This window comes from Dicentrarchus labrax, unplaced genomic scaffold (assembly GCF_905237075.1).
Source record: "Dicentrarchus labrax unplaced genomic scaffold, dlabrax2021, whole genome shotgun sequence".
Classification (NCBI taxonomy): Eukaryota; Metazoa; Chordata; class Actinopteri; family Moronidae; genus Dicentrarchus; species Dicentrarchus labrax.
The window spans coordinates 3,376,999-3,389,799 of NW_026136702.1; the positions used below are offsets into that span (position 1 = coordinate 3,376,999).

Genomic DNA, 12,801 nt, shown 5'->3' on the forward strand with positions numbered 1-12,801 from the left:
AGGGTGCCCCTGAACCCAGCTCGGTTCCAGACCTCTGAATCACCACCCACATTTCTGATCTGGTTACTGGTTCAGATAGGTCTGGTGTGGTGCTCATTGAAGGTTTCTTAATCTCCAGAAGAACTGACCAATCAGAGCTCATTAGGCGCAATTAAAAACGAGGACCTCATTTTCCTTCAGAGCTAGCTTGCTAATTAGCTTCAGGGCGGATGAGATCAATGCAGCTCTGCAAGGTTTTATCAGTAAACTTACAGAAATGACAGCTTTTCAAAGGATATTTGTTTTTATCAAAGTGAAAAAAGTTGCTGAAAATAACTTTGGCAGGCCAGATATGTCACTCACAATTGATTGCAACATCAGTCCAATTAAATCGGATTATCAGGCAAGCCTGAACCCAATCTGTGCCATCACAACCTGACCAAACCCAACTGGTACTGCCAAATTTGAGTGAGATTTCTGGCACATTTTTTTCAGTTTAGCTTGTTAACATTTAGCTTTTGCTATACTCTCTCCCTTTCCTTGTTCCCACTGGGCATTACAATGGCACACATGGATGCAGAAAACTGGCACAGTCTTTTCAGTCATTACTTTTTAAAATGACCGAACCAAAAGATTTACACAACAAAATGGCCCAGACCTATCGGGGTTGGGTAGCAAAACTCTCCCCCCTGCTACAGCGTGTGCGATACAAATTCAATACTAAATCAATATCGTCACAGACATTTCCATATAGGGGTCCATGGGACGAAACGTGCCCTAATATGTTTGTTATTTGAAATGCTAGGGCAAAAGGAAAAGTTCTGATCTAAATTACCTCCGGAGTTGAAATAAGCACCAGAAGCTGTGTTTTTTTGCAGTATATTACACAGCAGACCGGGCCAACGCATAGAGGCCCTTCTCAGACAGTGAGTAGGTACGCTAGCAGGGTGGAGCAGCTCTGTGGTTGGCACGGCAGCTTACTGCAGCCCCACGCTGTCTACATGACGACGAGAGGGGTAAACAAGCAAAGAGAGATGCAGGAATGCACACCCATGTCCATGTAGCAGCCTCCTTGTCTTCCCCTGTATCTCCTCTGTCTCTGTTGTGCTTTGATAAACCATCATGTGGGACTCCCTGCAGGACATTACGACACCTTTCCAGCAAAGTTAGGCCGGGGCCAGGATGACCACTCCGCTGTGACAACGCTGCTCTCAACACAGAGATTGGGAAAACAGTCTCCACGCATGAGGAAGCGACATGCTCTGCTCATTATATACCCCTCCCACCAATCTTTCCATTGTTAAGATGGGAGGATGGGGGAGCATAAAAACCCTACACCCAACCTGACAGGGCCCCGTCTGGGAGACTGGATCCAAAGTTTTTACAATAGACACGTGACCGGTGCTACAAAAATACTGGCTTAGAAGGGCTGACATGCATTGGATGGCCTTAAAAGGGCGGGAGGAGAGATTTCTTAACATTGTTTTCATGATTTCCAAAATGATCTATTCATCTCAGGAGATAAAATCTTAGTATGAATCTGCATTTTAGTGTTTAAAAAAACGCTTCTGTGTAAAAAGGTTGCTTAGAAACACTGATTTGATCTTCAGGCTATGACTGACTGACTCGTGGCAAGCACACACAAGTATGATTTCTGAATTCGGCTTTGTGGTGATTGTGTCACTGAGGGAAAATGCAGATATACTCAATCACTCAACATTCATGCTCACAACAGATTCATCCAACAGAAAGCAACAAGTCACGTGACATTATTACTTGGCCCATTGATTTCAATCAGCAGAAAGCCAACAGGTGAAGACGAAGAAAGGGCAAAGGAAAATGCAATTTGCAAAAATTTAAATCACTTGGGTGCACATTGCTGCACATCTGGTCCACCACACACACACACACACACACACACACACACACACACACACACACACACACACACACACACACACACACACACACACACACACACACACACACACACACACACACACACACACACACACACACACACACACAAAAATAAATATGTGAGATTTTGCAGGTAAGGCTCATAATGTTAATTATTCATTTAAATTTCAAACAGAACATGATGATCTGTACTGGATTGGTTAAGAGGTTGGCAATAGAGCAAAAGAAAAACAAATGTACCCAGAGATGATACCCATGAAGCAAAAAAAAAAAAAAAAAACCCAAAATTTGTAAGCATGGACGTATGAATATTCCTAACCTGCAAAATGATTCCTCCATATAATATCAGCGATAGTCATTGGGGGGCCACCGGCAGGGTGTGGTTTACCTTTGTCATGGTCAGTCCTTATCATATCCATTAAGGAATTCTCCAAAGAGTGCAAGCTAAAAGCATCAAAGGGCCGATTCCGGTCCTGCAACACAGCAAAACAGGAAGAGGGTTAGGATTAGAGTCACCACATCATAAACAAAATAAACACTCCTACCGTCTTATGGCTGCTACGGTTAAAACTACTGCCCGTTATGAGTGCAAAGTATCATTAATATTTGAAATGTGGATTTGAGCAACCTCACATGAAGGACACGATCTTCAAAAACTGGCAAACATTTAGCCTTGATGTTGAAATTCCAGTTGGTTGCTTACCTTGCTCAAGGGCAAATCACTGGCAACAACTTGCATGTACCAGCAGAATCCAGTTTTGTTAAAAAAGCAACACGGGGCTGGAATGCATTCTTAGCTAATCTAAACTAATATGTAAATTAAGAGACTATATGTTACAGGAGAAAAGGGTAAACTGAATGTATGTGTCAGCCCTGGGGATAATGGTGAATACAGCTCATATTGAAAAAGAGATATGAATCTAAGTCTGAGGCTTCTTAAGTCTTTTCATGTCAAAAAGCTCCAGTGAAAAGCAGAGGCAGCATTCTGCCCTCAGGATCTTTCTGGATTTATATAATTTAGAACAGAATTTCTTAACTGTGAAGTCTGTAGGTGGAGAAGTAGCAGAGAAACAAATTTAATATGTGATCAGAACATTTATTCCTCTGGCTTTTCTTGTAATTGATAAAGTACTCCTCACTTTCCTCACGACTCTTTGGAGGTTCAGTCCAGGTTATGTCGTTCATTTAGTCAATTATTAGATTAATCCATCAATAGAAAAATTATCATTGAACATTTTAGTCAGTATTTCTTCTTTTTTTTTTTTAAACAAAAATGCCCCAAATTCTCTGGTTACATCCTTTTAAATGTGAATATTTGCTTTCATAGTCCTCTATGATAGGAAAGTGAATATCTTTAGGTTTTGGACCGTTACAAAAAAAGTATTTGAAGACATCTCTGGACTCTGGGAACTTGAGAAGGACACTTTTTTATTATTTTTTGATATTTCATGGACCAAATCATTAATCAAATATAAAATATGACTTAAATATGATCATTAGTTGAAGCCATAGATCCAACAAAGACAGTCTTTCAACAACAGATCTGCCATGCCACAAGGATAATACCCAAAATATATAGTAGCAGTGTTGTCAATACTTTAACTTATAATACTATACGTTATAAAGTTAAAGTACCAACATCAAAATGATTTTTTCACACAACACAATGAAAAATCAATACATATAAATATACAAACATGTATTTCTGCAGAACCCTGTTAAAAGAAGCAAAATGTCTCAGATGTGAAATGCTTTCTGAATAAAATGAGCTTAAATTTGTCTAAAACGGACAACATTTTGACTTAAATCCTGAAATACGTGATCAAAAGACTGTGTAAAGATGTTATGAAAGAACAGCTTCCACCTGATACAGCTGGTTTTAACATTGCTCTAAGATGCTTATGATGCAGCAGGTTGCGGAGCCATTCGATACCTATTTTCACCTAGTGATTTACAACAGCTAATTTCCTGATCCTATGAGGTCGACTGGTCCAGTTCAGTCCTCCAATCGGACGCTCAATAGTCCATCAAACCCTTCAGGGTTAAGCTGCTTGCTGCTGATGAAACGTTTAGACGCCCAGTGTGTGTGAGTGAATTTATGAGAATGACATGTGTGCCAAAGGTAAAGCCTGAGAGTGGCCTAACCGGAGCTGGAGGCCGTAGCCTTGGCAGCTGTGTCCTGTGTCCGCTGCCCAAGCCAGGGCCACATTGTTTGCACACCACAGCTATTGTTGCCCATTCGGCTGAGCATTCAAAAGTGTTATTCCCTTCACTCTGGACCCGACAGCGCCACGTAGATAAAAATCTGCCCACTTGGTACAAACGGTAAACACTTAAAACGCTGAGCTTTGAGTTTTCTCCCCCTCCCCTCCTCTCCGACACATGTGGACGAGCAGAGTGACGGGTGGGGGTCGGAGAGCTCAGTGTAGTCGAATGACCTAAAGAGATCATGTATACAAAAGTCCCCAAACAGACTTTGTTGTTTAACACATCATAAGAATGCCTGCATGTGGAGCGGAGGTTGACCTATCTTGACTACACTGCAGCTCATCTTTCCTCACGACACATAAACAAGATATAAGAGAGCGCTGAGGGAGATTGTGATCAGAAACAGACTAAGCATTTAAGATATGGCTGAATACCTATTTTTAATGGATAAAGTCTGCTCAGTAAGGTTAAGGGTTGCCAGATTCAGTAGCAGATGGTGAGTTTATTATCTATTGTTTGTTTTTTTCCTTCTTAAACTGCAAAAAATGCGAGCAGCCATTAATTTTATATTACATTTATGTAACATGCAATCAATCAAAGGGAAGAGCCCCCCCAAAAAAACCCTGCCACATCTGACATTTAGATTACATATGACTCTTTAAAAAATAAACTGTATAATAACTTTATCAAACCCTGTGTAAATCCACACAATGTCGCCCAAAATATACAACTTTTGGATGTATTTATAATCTGTAACAGTTGCCAGTGAAGAATTCAAGAATCTATTCTGATTGTTTAGTCTCGAAAATGTCAGACAATAGTGAAAAATTCTAGGTTGTCGGTTGACGTCTTCAAGTTGCTTGATTTGTCCGACAGACAGAACGAAACCCCAAAAATACTCAACGCGCAATGAAAAACAGCAAATCCTCACATTTAAAAAGCTGGAAGAAGAGAATATTCTGCATTTTTGCTTCTTAAACGACTTAATCAATCATTGAAATTGTTATCAACTGACTAAGCAACTAACTGATTGTGTTTGAGTGCATGAGTTCTCTGTTGGTTGCCTTTCAAACCTAACTTTATTATAAAGCTCATTTAAATACACACAGGGTTAAACCTGTGTTATCTGTAAGCTGAGACAACAGCATTGGCAAAATAAAATTACACGTTTAAGTGGTAAATAAAGCAAAAATGACCCTAAAAACGAGCTGAATACCTCGTGTAAATCACACAGGTTACAAACAAACTCAAACTCCTGCCGCTTCACATGACCATCAGACGGCATTTGACTGTGAGTCTCCACCTGTCAGTCTGCCCACTAACTTCCAACTTCTTGATCTGATACGACACGATAACGATCACAGAGGACCACACAAGCCACTAACATCACTTCAGATCAGCGTGTCTCCCGAGAAGCTCATGTGACTTTGTGTCTCATGCCTCACGCTGACATGTTAAGTTGAATTCTGCACATTCCTCTGCCTTCCAGCAGCAGCCAGCAGCAGGCGAGTACGAGCACATATCGGAGCACACGGGACTCAACACATCAACCCTGCGCCTCATCTGGGGGCGCCTGGAGAAGACTGAGGTAGCATCTACCTGGTCACAGCAAGTACACCTGTCACCAGCTGTCCACATGACAGGGACGAGAGTGTGAGTGTGTGTGTGTGTGTGTGTGTGTGTGTGTGTGTGTGTGTGGACCCCTGCGTGCTGCTTGGCTCAGGAATTTGCCTGACTTCAGTAAACAGGACAGTTGACATGTGGCACCCTGACCTTGCATCCTGGTGATAACTCCTCTCCAATTATGGGTGTAATTGCTAAACAGCTAAGTGTGAGTTACAGCCAGGATTGCATCCCCGAGGTACCCATGGGCCCTTTAAAAAAAACCCTCTCTGTTATACTGAGATTATACAATAGCAGAATATATACTGATACAACTATTGGTATTATAGATACTAGATATATCTGATCTTATAGGGGCGTCAACCTGTGTAAAAACAGTAAAATAAAGTCTTCTGTGGTTCATCGAGTTAGGCTTGAGACTTATATATTAATATTTAATATTTGCCCCTATGTCCTGCGTTATAAACAGAGGGCTTGAAGTTAAAGAAGTTTTTAACAGGCAGGGAAAGTCTAATAAAAGACGCCATGAATTATGGGAAATGTAGGATCCAGCTAGACTCTTACGAGGCATTAAAAGTCACTACATCTCGGACTCTGCTGCTTCAATTCTGACCCTTCTTTTATTCCTCCCAGGTCCCCAATCTTCATGGAAAGACAGTGCTAGAGTTAAGTTAATTTGCAACAGATGTATAGAAATTATATTGTATTTTCTTACCTTTAATATAAGTTATAGTTTTGAGGTGTAGTTTAGGAAAGTCTGATGAAGATCTATATGCTTGAAAACATCACTACAGTCTTTAAATTGAAATGTGAGCCATACATTGTGACTATTTCCTGCTTTGTTTTATAGAGACAAACCTCCAGGGTATCAGCGGCATCGTGACGAGCTGACATTGCAAATAATAAGATATGAATATGAAAGCAGAGCAGCTTATTTGCGTCTGAGCTGCAACTACGAATTATCTTCATGCTCGATTTATCTGGCGGACATTTTCTTCATTAATGGATTCACAGTTTTTTCTATAAAAGATAACAAAATAATGAAAAAGTCCCATCAAATTGCTCATCTTGTCCGACCGACCCGATGATAGGAAACAGACAAAAGCTGAAAATACTCCCATTTTAAGAGGCCATTTTGCAAACTTAAACTCAACATTTGCTTGACTCAAACAAAACATAGATTATCAGAATAGCTACAGATTCATTTTCTGTCAGTTACTCCCTTCAGCTCGAAGTGGCCTTTACTGTATATGAGTGAACTATTGTAATATGTCACTTAAGCCCTAATGTTTCATCTGGCAGCGCTTGACCACATGAGAGTAGATGACTGTACTTCAACTCTGCTATTTGCCCGAGTTTCACTTCAGTAAACACACCACTCAGCATGGCCCCTTGACCTTAACTGGAGCTGTACGTCGGCCAAGTCAAGAGAAAAGAGATAGAGGCACTCAACGGAGGAAACCTAGGGAGGCCTGACTGACACACACAATCATTATCTCCTCAAAAGGCTATACGTTTTCAAGCTGGTTGGAATTTCATCCCACGCCGGGCTGTGTTTCGTCTGCACATGTAGTCCCTCTCTGTAGCAACAGGTTAACATTTCGGCTGGCGCTCCGTTCTCCCGAGTCATTGCTTTGATCGGGTGAACAAGTACTCCTTTTTAAGTGAGCCGGTGACTTAAGGAGGGAGTATTCAGCTGGCTTATTTTTTTTTTTTTTTATGTTGGCTTGTTTGTCAGGCAGCATAACTAAACATAGGGGTGGGGGGGTGGGGGGGGAACACATGACTAACCATGTGAAAAATACCATACAGTGTCGGGACTGTTCATGTTAGTCTACTCTGTAATGAGACACATCAATCAAGGCAGGATGGCAGACTGAAATACAGTCAAACCAGTATGAACCTGGCGCTCTGGTGTCCACTAGGCTGATGGACTGCGACCAAAAGACAGGTAACAATACAGTACGTCAGCCTCGTACATACCAGTGTGCAGGTGATAAAGCCCGGACATACCGGTATTGGACAGGGAAACAGCAATAAGACCAGTGCACACACTTTCTTTGTTCGACTGAAACTGTGATAACTCATTCTGTAATAAACAGGACATCCTTGCCCTTTCCTCAGTCACCCATTCTCAAACTGGAGTTATGAAACTTCAATGCCACTTTGCTTATTAGCTGTCAGTGTTTCTTTTAAACAGAAAATATATAACATAATAACATCACTCATGAGTGTTTTGACCCCGAATAGAGTTAGATTTCATGGTTAAGCAGCTTTCTCACAGCAGAAACACAAACATATATCAATGGCAGCATTTGTATTGTGTCAAATATTAAGTTGAAACTAACAATAAGTTTCTATTTTGGCTTCTTTTTACTTTAAATTGTTTGAGGGGTGAAAAAAAAACTTTGTGCCTTCCGGATTGGACATGCGCTCTGTTTCCAGCTCAGGTTCAAACCCCGCCCACTATCCGATCACAGGCCAATCAAATGCGAGTATACGTGATGCCTTTAGGTACTGTCGAAAATGTGGTAATTACGAGGAGAGAGCGCATGAACTGCCAACGATGTTGAAAATAGCGACAGAAAAATTAACAATTGTATATAAAATAGTAAGTAATATATAATATAAAATAGTAATAAGAAGATTCTTATTCTTATTCTTATTATTATTAATGTTGGAGTTTTCATTTCACCGTTTCCTCTTTATTTTACACATACTTTCTGCAGCTTTCTGCCAAAATATATCACTGAAAACAAGTAATTGGGATGAAGTGGTAATCGAGTGAGCGTACACACACACACACACACACACACACACACACACACACACACACACACACACACACACACACACAGGTCCTGTCAGTCTGGATTCAGAAGGTTACGAGGAGCACCTGAATGCGTCATGTGTCCTTTAAACCTGACGGGGAGTGAGCTGGCAGAGGGAAATGAACCATTTAGCGCAATAAACCGTGCTCAGCGACTATTTCTAGGAATGACTCAGTGGTGTTTGTCTCTGATTGCGTAAAAATAGCAATGATCGATGAGGAATACTTCAAGGACTCGCTGTCTCATTCGATTTCTCTGACCTCCACAAGCACAATCTGCCACCATACATGCCCCTATTATAATAATGTCACTGCTGCCGGCAAAACCAGATGCTCATTCGTCAGTTCAGCCGAGCCACATAAGTCAAAGCTTCAGCATGTCGCACATTTCAAATAAAAAAAGGTATTTTTATGCTGAGTTGTCTGAATTAATTCAAAATGAACGCCTGTGCGGTTGCGACCCTGATGTGTGAGGAACCACTGTATGATATGGAAGATGTTTGACAATAGGTGTATGAGTCATTTATAAAATAATGACTTCATTGCAAATGAGTCTAATTGACTATGACACAAAGAGCTATCAGTCACTATAATATGTGGACCCATAATGAATCCGTGGTAGTGAGGAGTTCAGGGTGACCTTATCCGAGGCTAGCCTGTAGTGTTAGATTTCCCTCACGTCAAGCACTGATGTTTTTCTCTTGAATATTTACATAATACATCTGAGACAATCCTCCTATAGGTTTATATTTTTGTGAGGTCGACCACCAGGGTTGAGACCCACAACCTGTCAAAGTGGAAAACCTTTTTAAATAGAGGCTGAAGCAGCAGAGGTAGGCCCAGGCCTGCTCTAACTGGGGGACATATTTACCTGGAAAGGCAGTATGTTGTTGCTGTTGTCAGTCCTGAAGGCGCTGTCCTCCATCCAGGGCTTGGGGGTGAGGGGACCGGGTCTTGGGAATTTTGGGGGTGCTATAACATTGCTGGTATAGGCTTTTTTCATGGGGGAGATGGGGTTCAGGGGTGACGGCACGCCGACTCCGACCCCGACCCCTACCCCTACCCCGACGCCCACCGCTCTGCGCGGGTCCCTGCCTGCCTGCAGCCCGCTCCAGGGGTTGGAGGCAGTGCTCCAGGCGGCGTTTTGGTGATTATTCCAAGCGGACGACGGGGCAGAGGAGGACGACGACGACCCTTTGCTGTTATTCATGATGGTCTGATAAGCGTTTCTCTGGGGGAAGGGGCCTTGACTGGGGCTGACAGGGGATCTCCTCTGCTGGGGTGGCTGCTGCTGCTGCTGCTGTTGCTGTTGCTGCTGCTGCTGCTGCTGCTGCGGCTGCTGCTGCTGGGCTTGCTGTTGATGCTGCTGGGACTGGGGAGCCAGACCGATCTGCGGGGAGAAATTACCCCCGAAGACCGGGTTGACGTGGTGGGGGAAGTTCTGGAAAAGCATCGTCCCGTTCACCGAGGGTATTCCCTGGAAAAAGCTATCGTCCACGGCGTTTGTGGATCCCGTGGACCAAGTGCTCCCAAACGAGGAGGAAGGGGAGGAAAGGGGGCCGCCGGTCTCCTGCGGCTGGTGGTGGAAGCTCAACCCGGGCAGGATCGGCGACTCCATCGGCACTTTGTCCTTGCTGCTGCTGTTCAGCGCTGAAGCCGCTTGGTTGCTCCCGGTCGACGGGCTCTCCGACTCCGATGAAGAAGAAGTGGGTTCCGATGACGGGGTCGGGGTGGAGGGAGGAGGGTCTACTTGCGTCGGATCTTGCTGATGGTGAGGCTGGGCTTTGTTTTTGTCCATCAGTAAATCATCCTGCATGGTTTGCTGAGCTGCAACGAGGGGAAACAGAGACGAGGAGTTATTATTATTGTTGTAATTCAGCAGATCATACACCGGGCTCGCCGGGCTGCTGTAGTAGGATCTGATGAACTGGGACAACTCCGACAAGGATATGATGTTAGAGGGACCAGGCAACTGCAAAGCGAATGCGTGATCACCCATTTAGCCGAAAAGAAGAAGAAGAGGAAAAAGACACTTCCCAAGACTATACCAGAGTGATTCATAAATCCCACAAATTATACCCGGAGCGTATGGCTGCTGCAGATATTCACCAGATTTCGCCACGTCTCGTTTTTTCCTTCCACGCAGGAACTCCGGAGCTGCAATGTGAAACTGATTCAGTGTGTGGTTTTTTTTGCCCAAGGACCTCCCCTATATTCATTTACATACGTCAGTAAATACAGCTGTCCTTCAGCAAGGTTAAAAGACAGTTCTACCTTGACCCAGGCACTTCCACACACAATCACGGAGCTTTTTTTTAAAGACTAAAAAAAAAAAAAAAACACTTCGCCCCCGTTTTTTATGCAGCAGAAAGTGACGCACCTGAACCACTTTATTGTACCGCAAAGAAATCCCGTGAACCTGAACCTTCCCCTGACAATAAAACATGTCTCAGTCAGGTTTTTAGCACGAAGATCATTTAACAAAGAAGAATAAATTGCCAAATGAGCATTAAATACATGATTCCACACAGGAATAATGAGGTTTTATTATAGCGCAAAACAGGGGACTCTGCCCGAGGTCCGCATTGACACAGCCACTGGTTGACACTGACATAACACATATACATACATAACATGTACCAATGTAACTTGCAGTTAAATGCAACAATATACCAACTTAAAGCCAATGCTGGAGCCTCACTGAGAGCTCTGCTCGCTGCCCTCTGTTGAAACTTATTAAACCCTTTGCATGCTAAATGATCCTTTTTACTTTGCATTTCAGAGACAACGCCTTGCAAAAGCCCAATTAACAAGAACAGACTCGGGTGTTATCGTGATGGCAGATTTTTGCATTCAGAAAGCCATAAAGTTGCCACGTTATTCCAACCCAACAGCGAGCAGGGCACTTTAAAATGTAAATACACCACTTGATTATTGCAAGGCTGAGCAATTAAGCATGTTCTGTCAGCTGGAGCACATACAAGGAACACACACACACACACACACACACACACACACACACACACACACCATGTCAAATCAATCCAAGGTTAAAAAATTCTGCTGTATGATAACACTGATCAGCCTAACTGTGGACTGTCGGAGAGCTAACACGCAGCCTAACCCTGAGGCCTTTCAATAACATTAATGCAATACTCTGCTACACTTTTAAAATAATAACCCTCCAGATGACATGCCGGATCATTCCAGCAGCATGATGGCAGTGGTACAAGTTGGACTTTTTCAAAAGGTAATCGCAAAACAGCCTGCATTGCACACACCCCACCAGTTAATCCGTGTTTTCTCCTCCAAGAGCTGCGCTTCCAAGGTCATCAAAGCAGCACAATCAGCAGCCCACAGTGGCTCACCTCACCGGGCCCTGTACCACAGACCCTGCCAGAAACCCCCCTGGCCACTCACATGCCTATACATCGCGCCGATCGAGGCATCCGACACATATCATGAAGCTGTCTTGCCTTGAAATCCCCCTTTAATCCATATGTGTCCCTCCACACAAACGACAGAACAGCATGCACACGCAGAGGGGTCGCGTCTCTCTCTGACGGGACGTTTGAATTACCTTTATCGTTCACCTTTTGGGGTACTCTGTAAATAAAGATATTTCTGTATGCCTCGTCTGGGTTTAGATATGACAAACGAGCTACCCTTGTGCCGAGGTAGTCAGCAGTTGCCTCAACAGCTGATTGACTGCGGCGCATGGATGATGCCGAGGAGGCTGCAGGGAGTTGTAGTTTCTCACTATTGCAGTGGCTGGTCAACAAACAGGCAATGTTCTTTATTAACTGCTGCGGTGTCAGAAAAAATAATAAACTTCAAAGGTGACCTGTAGGTGAGGCGAGGTTGCAAACACAAAGCAACTCGTTAAAGCAGGAATAAAAAAAAACAGTGATGATTGACAGTAACAGTCTCTCTCACGCGCACACACGCACGCGCGAGAGAGCAACACATACCTATAAAGTTTGTCCTATAATTGCTAACATCAATTTAGCAACTTTATGTGAAATGACATAAAAAAAAAAAATAAATAACCGCACAAAACTCGTGAAGACAAGTGGAGCAACACTTAGTCAAACAGAAATGTAGTCCAATTCAAACATCTTACCGCTGTTCTGGAGCCATATGTGCATCTTCATGTCGGTTGTATCTCCAAGAAGCCGTGGTCTCTCTTTGGCACTCCTGTCAGGAGTGGATTCAGGACTTTAATTTGATATTTTTTGGCT

General features: G+C 43.1%; 1 protein-coding gene across 9 annotated transcripts in view; it reads right to left on the minus strand.

Moving 5' to 3' along the window:
* The window catches only part of cpeb3 (cytoplasmic polyadenylation element binding protein 3), a 39,050-nt gene extending 26,293 nt beyond the window's left edge, over positions 1 to 12,757 (minus strand). For 2 of the 9 annotated variants that reach the window (XM_051378022.1, XM_051378014.1), the window contains exons 1-2: positions 9,432 to 10,621; positions 2,288 to 2,372 (exon numbers count right to left, since the gene is read on the minus strand). In XM_051378022.1, the coding sequence (XP_051233982.1) occupies positions 2,288 to 2,372; positions 9,432 to 10,559 (1,213 nt within the window). In that variant the 5' untranslated portion in view covers positions 10,560 to 10,621. The other 7 variants (XM_051378032.1, XM_051378041.1, XM_051378067.1 and 4 more) reach the window with 7 other exon arrangements.
* Between the last annotated feature and the right edge of the window lie 44 nt (positions 12,758 to 12,801).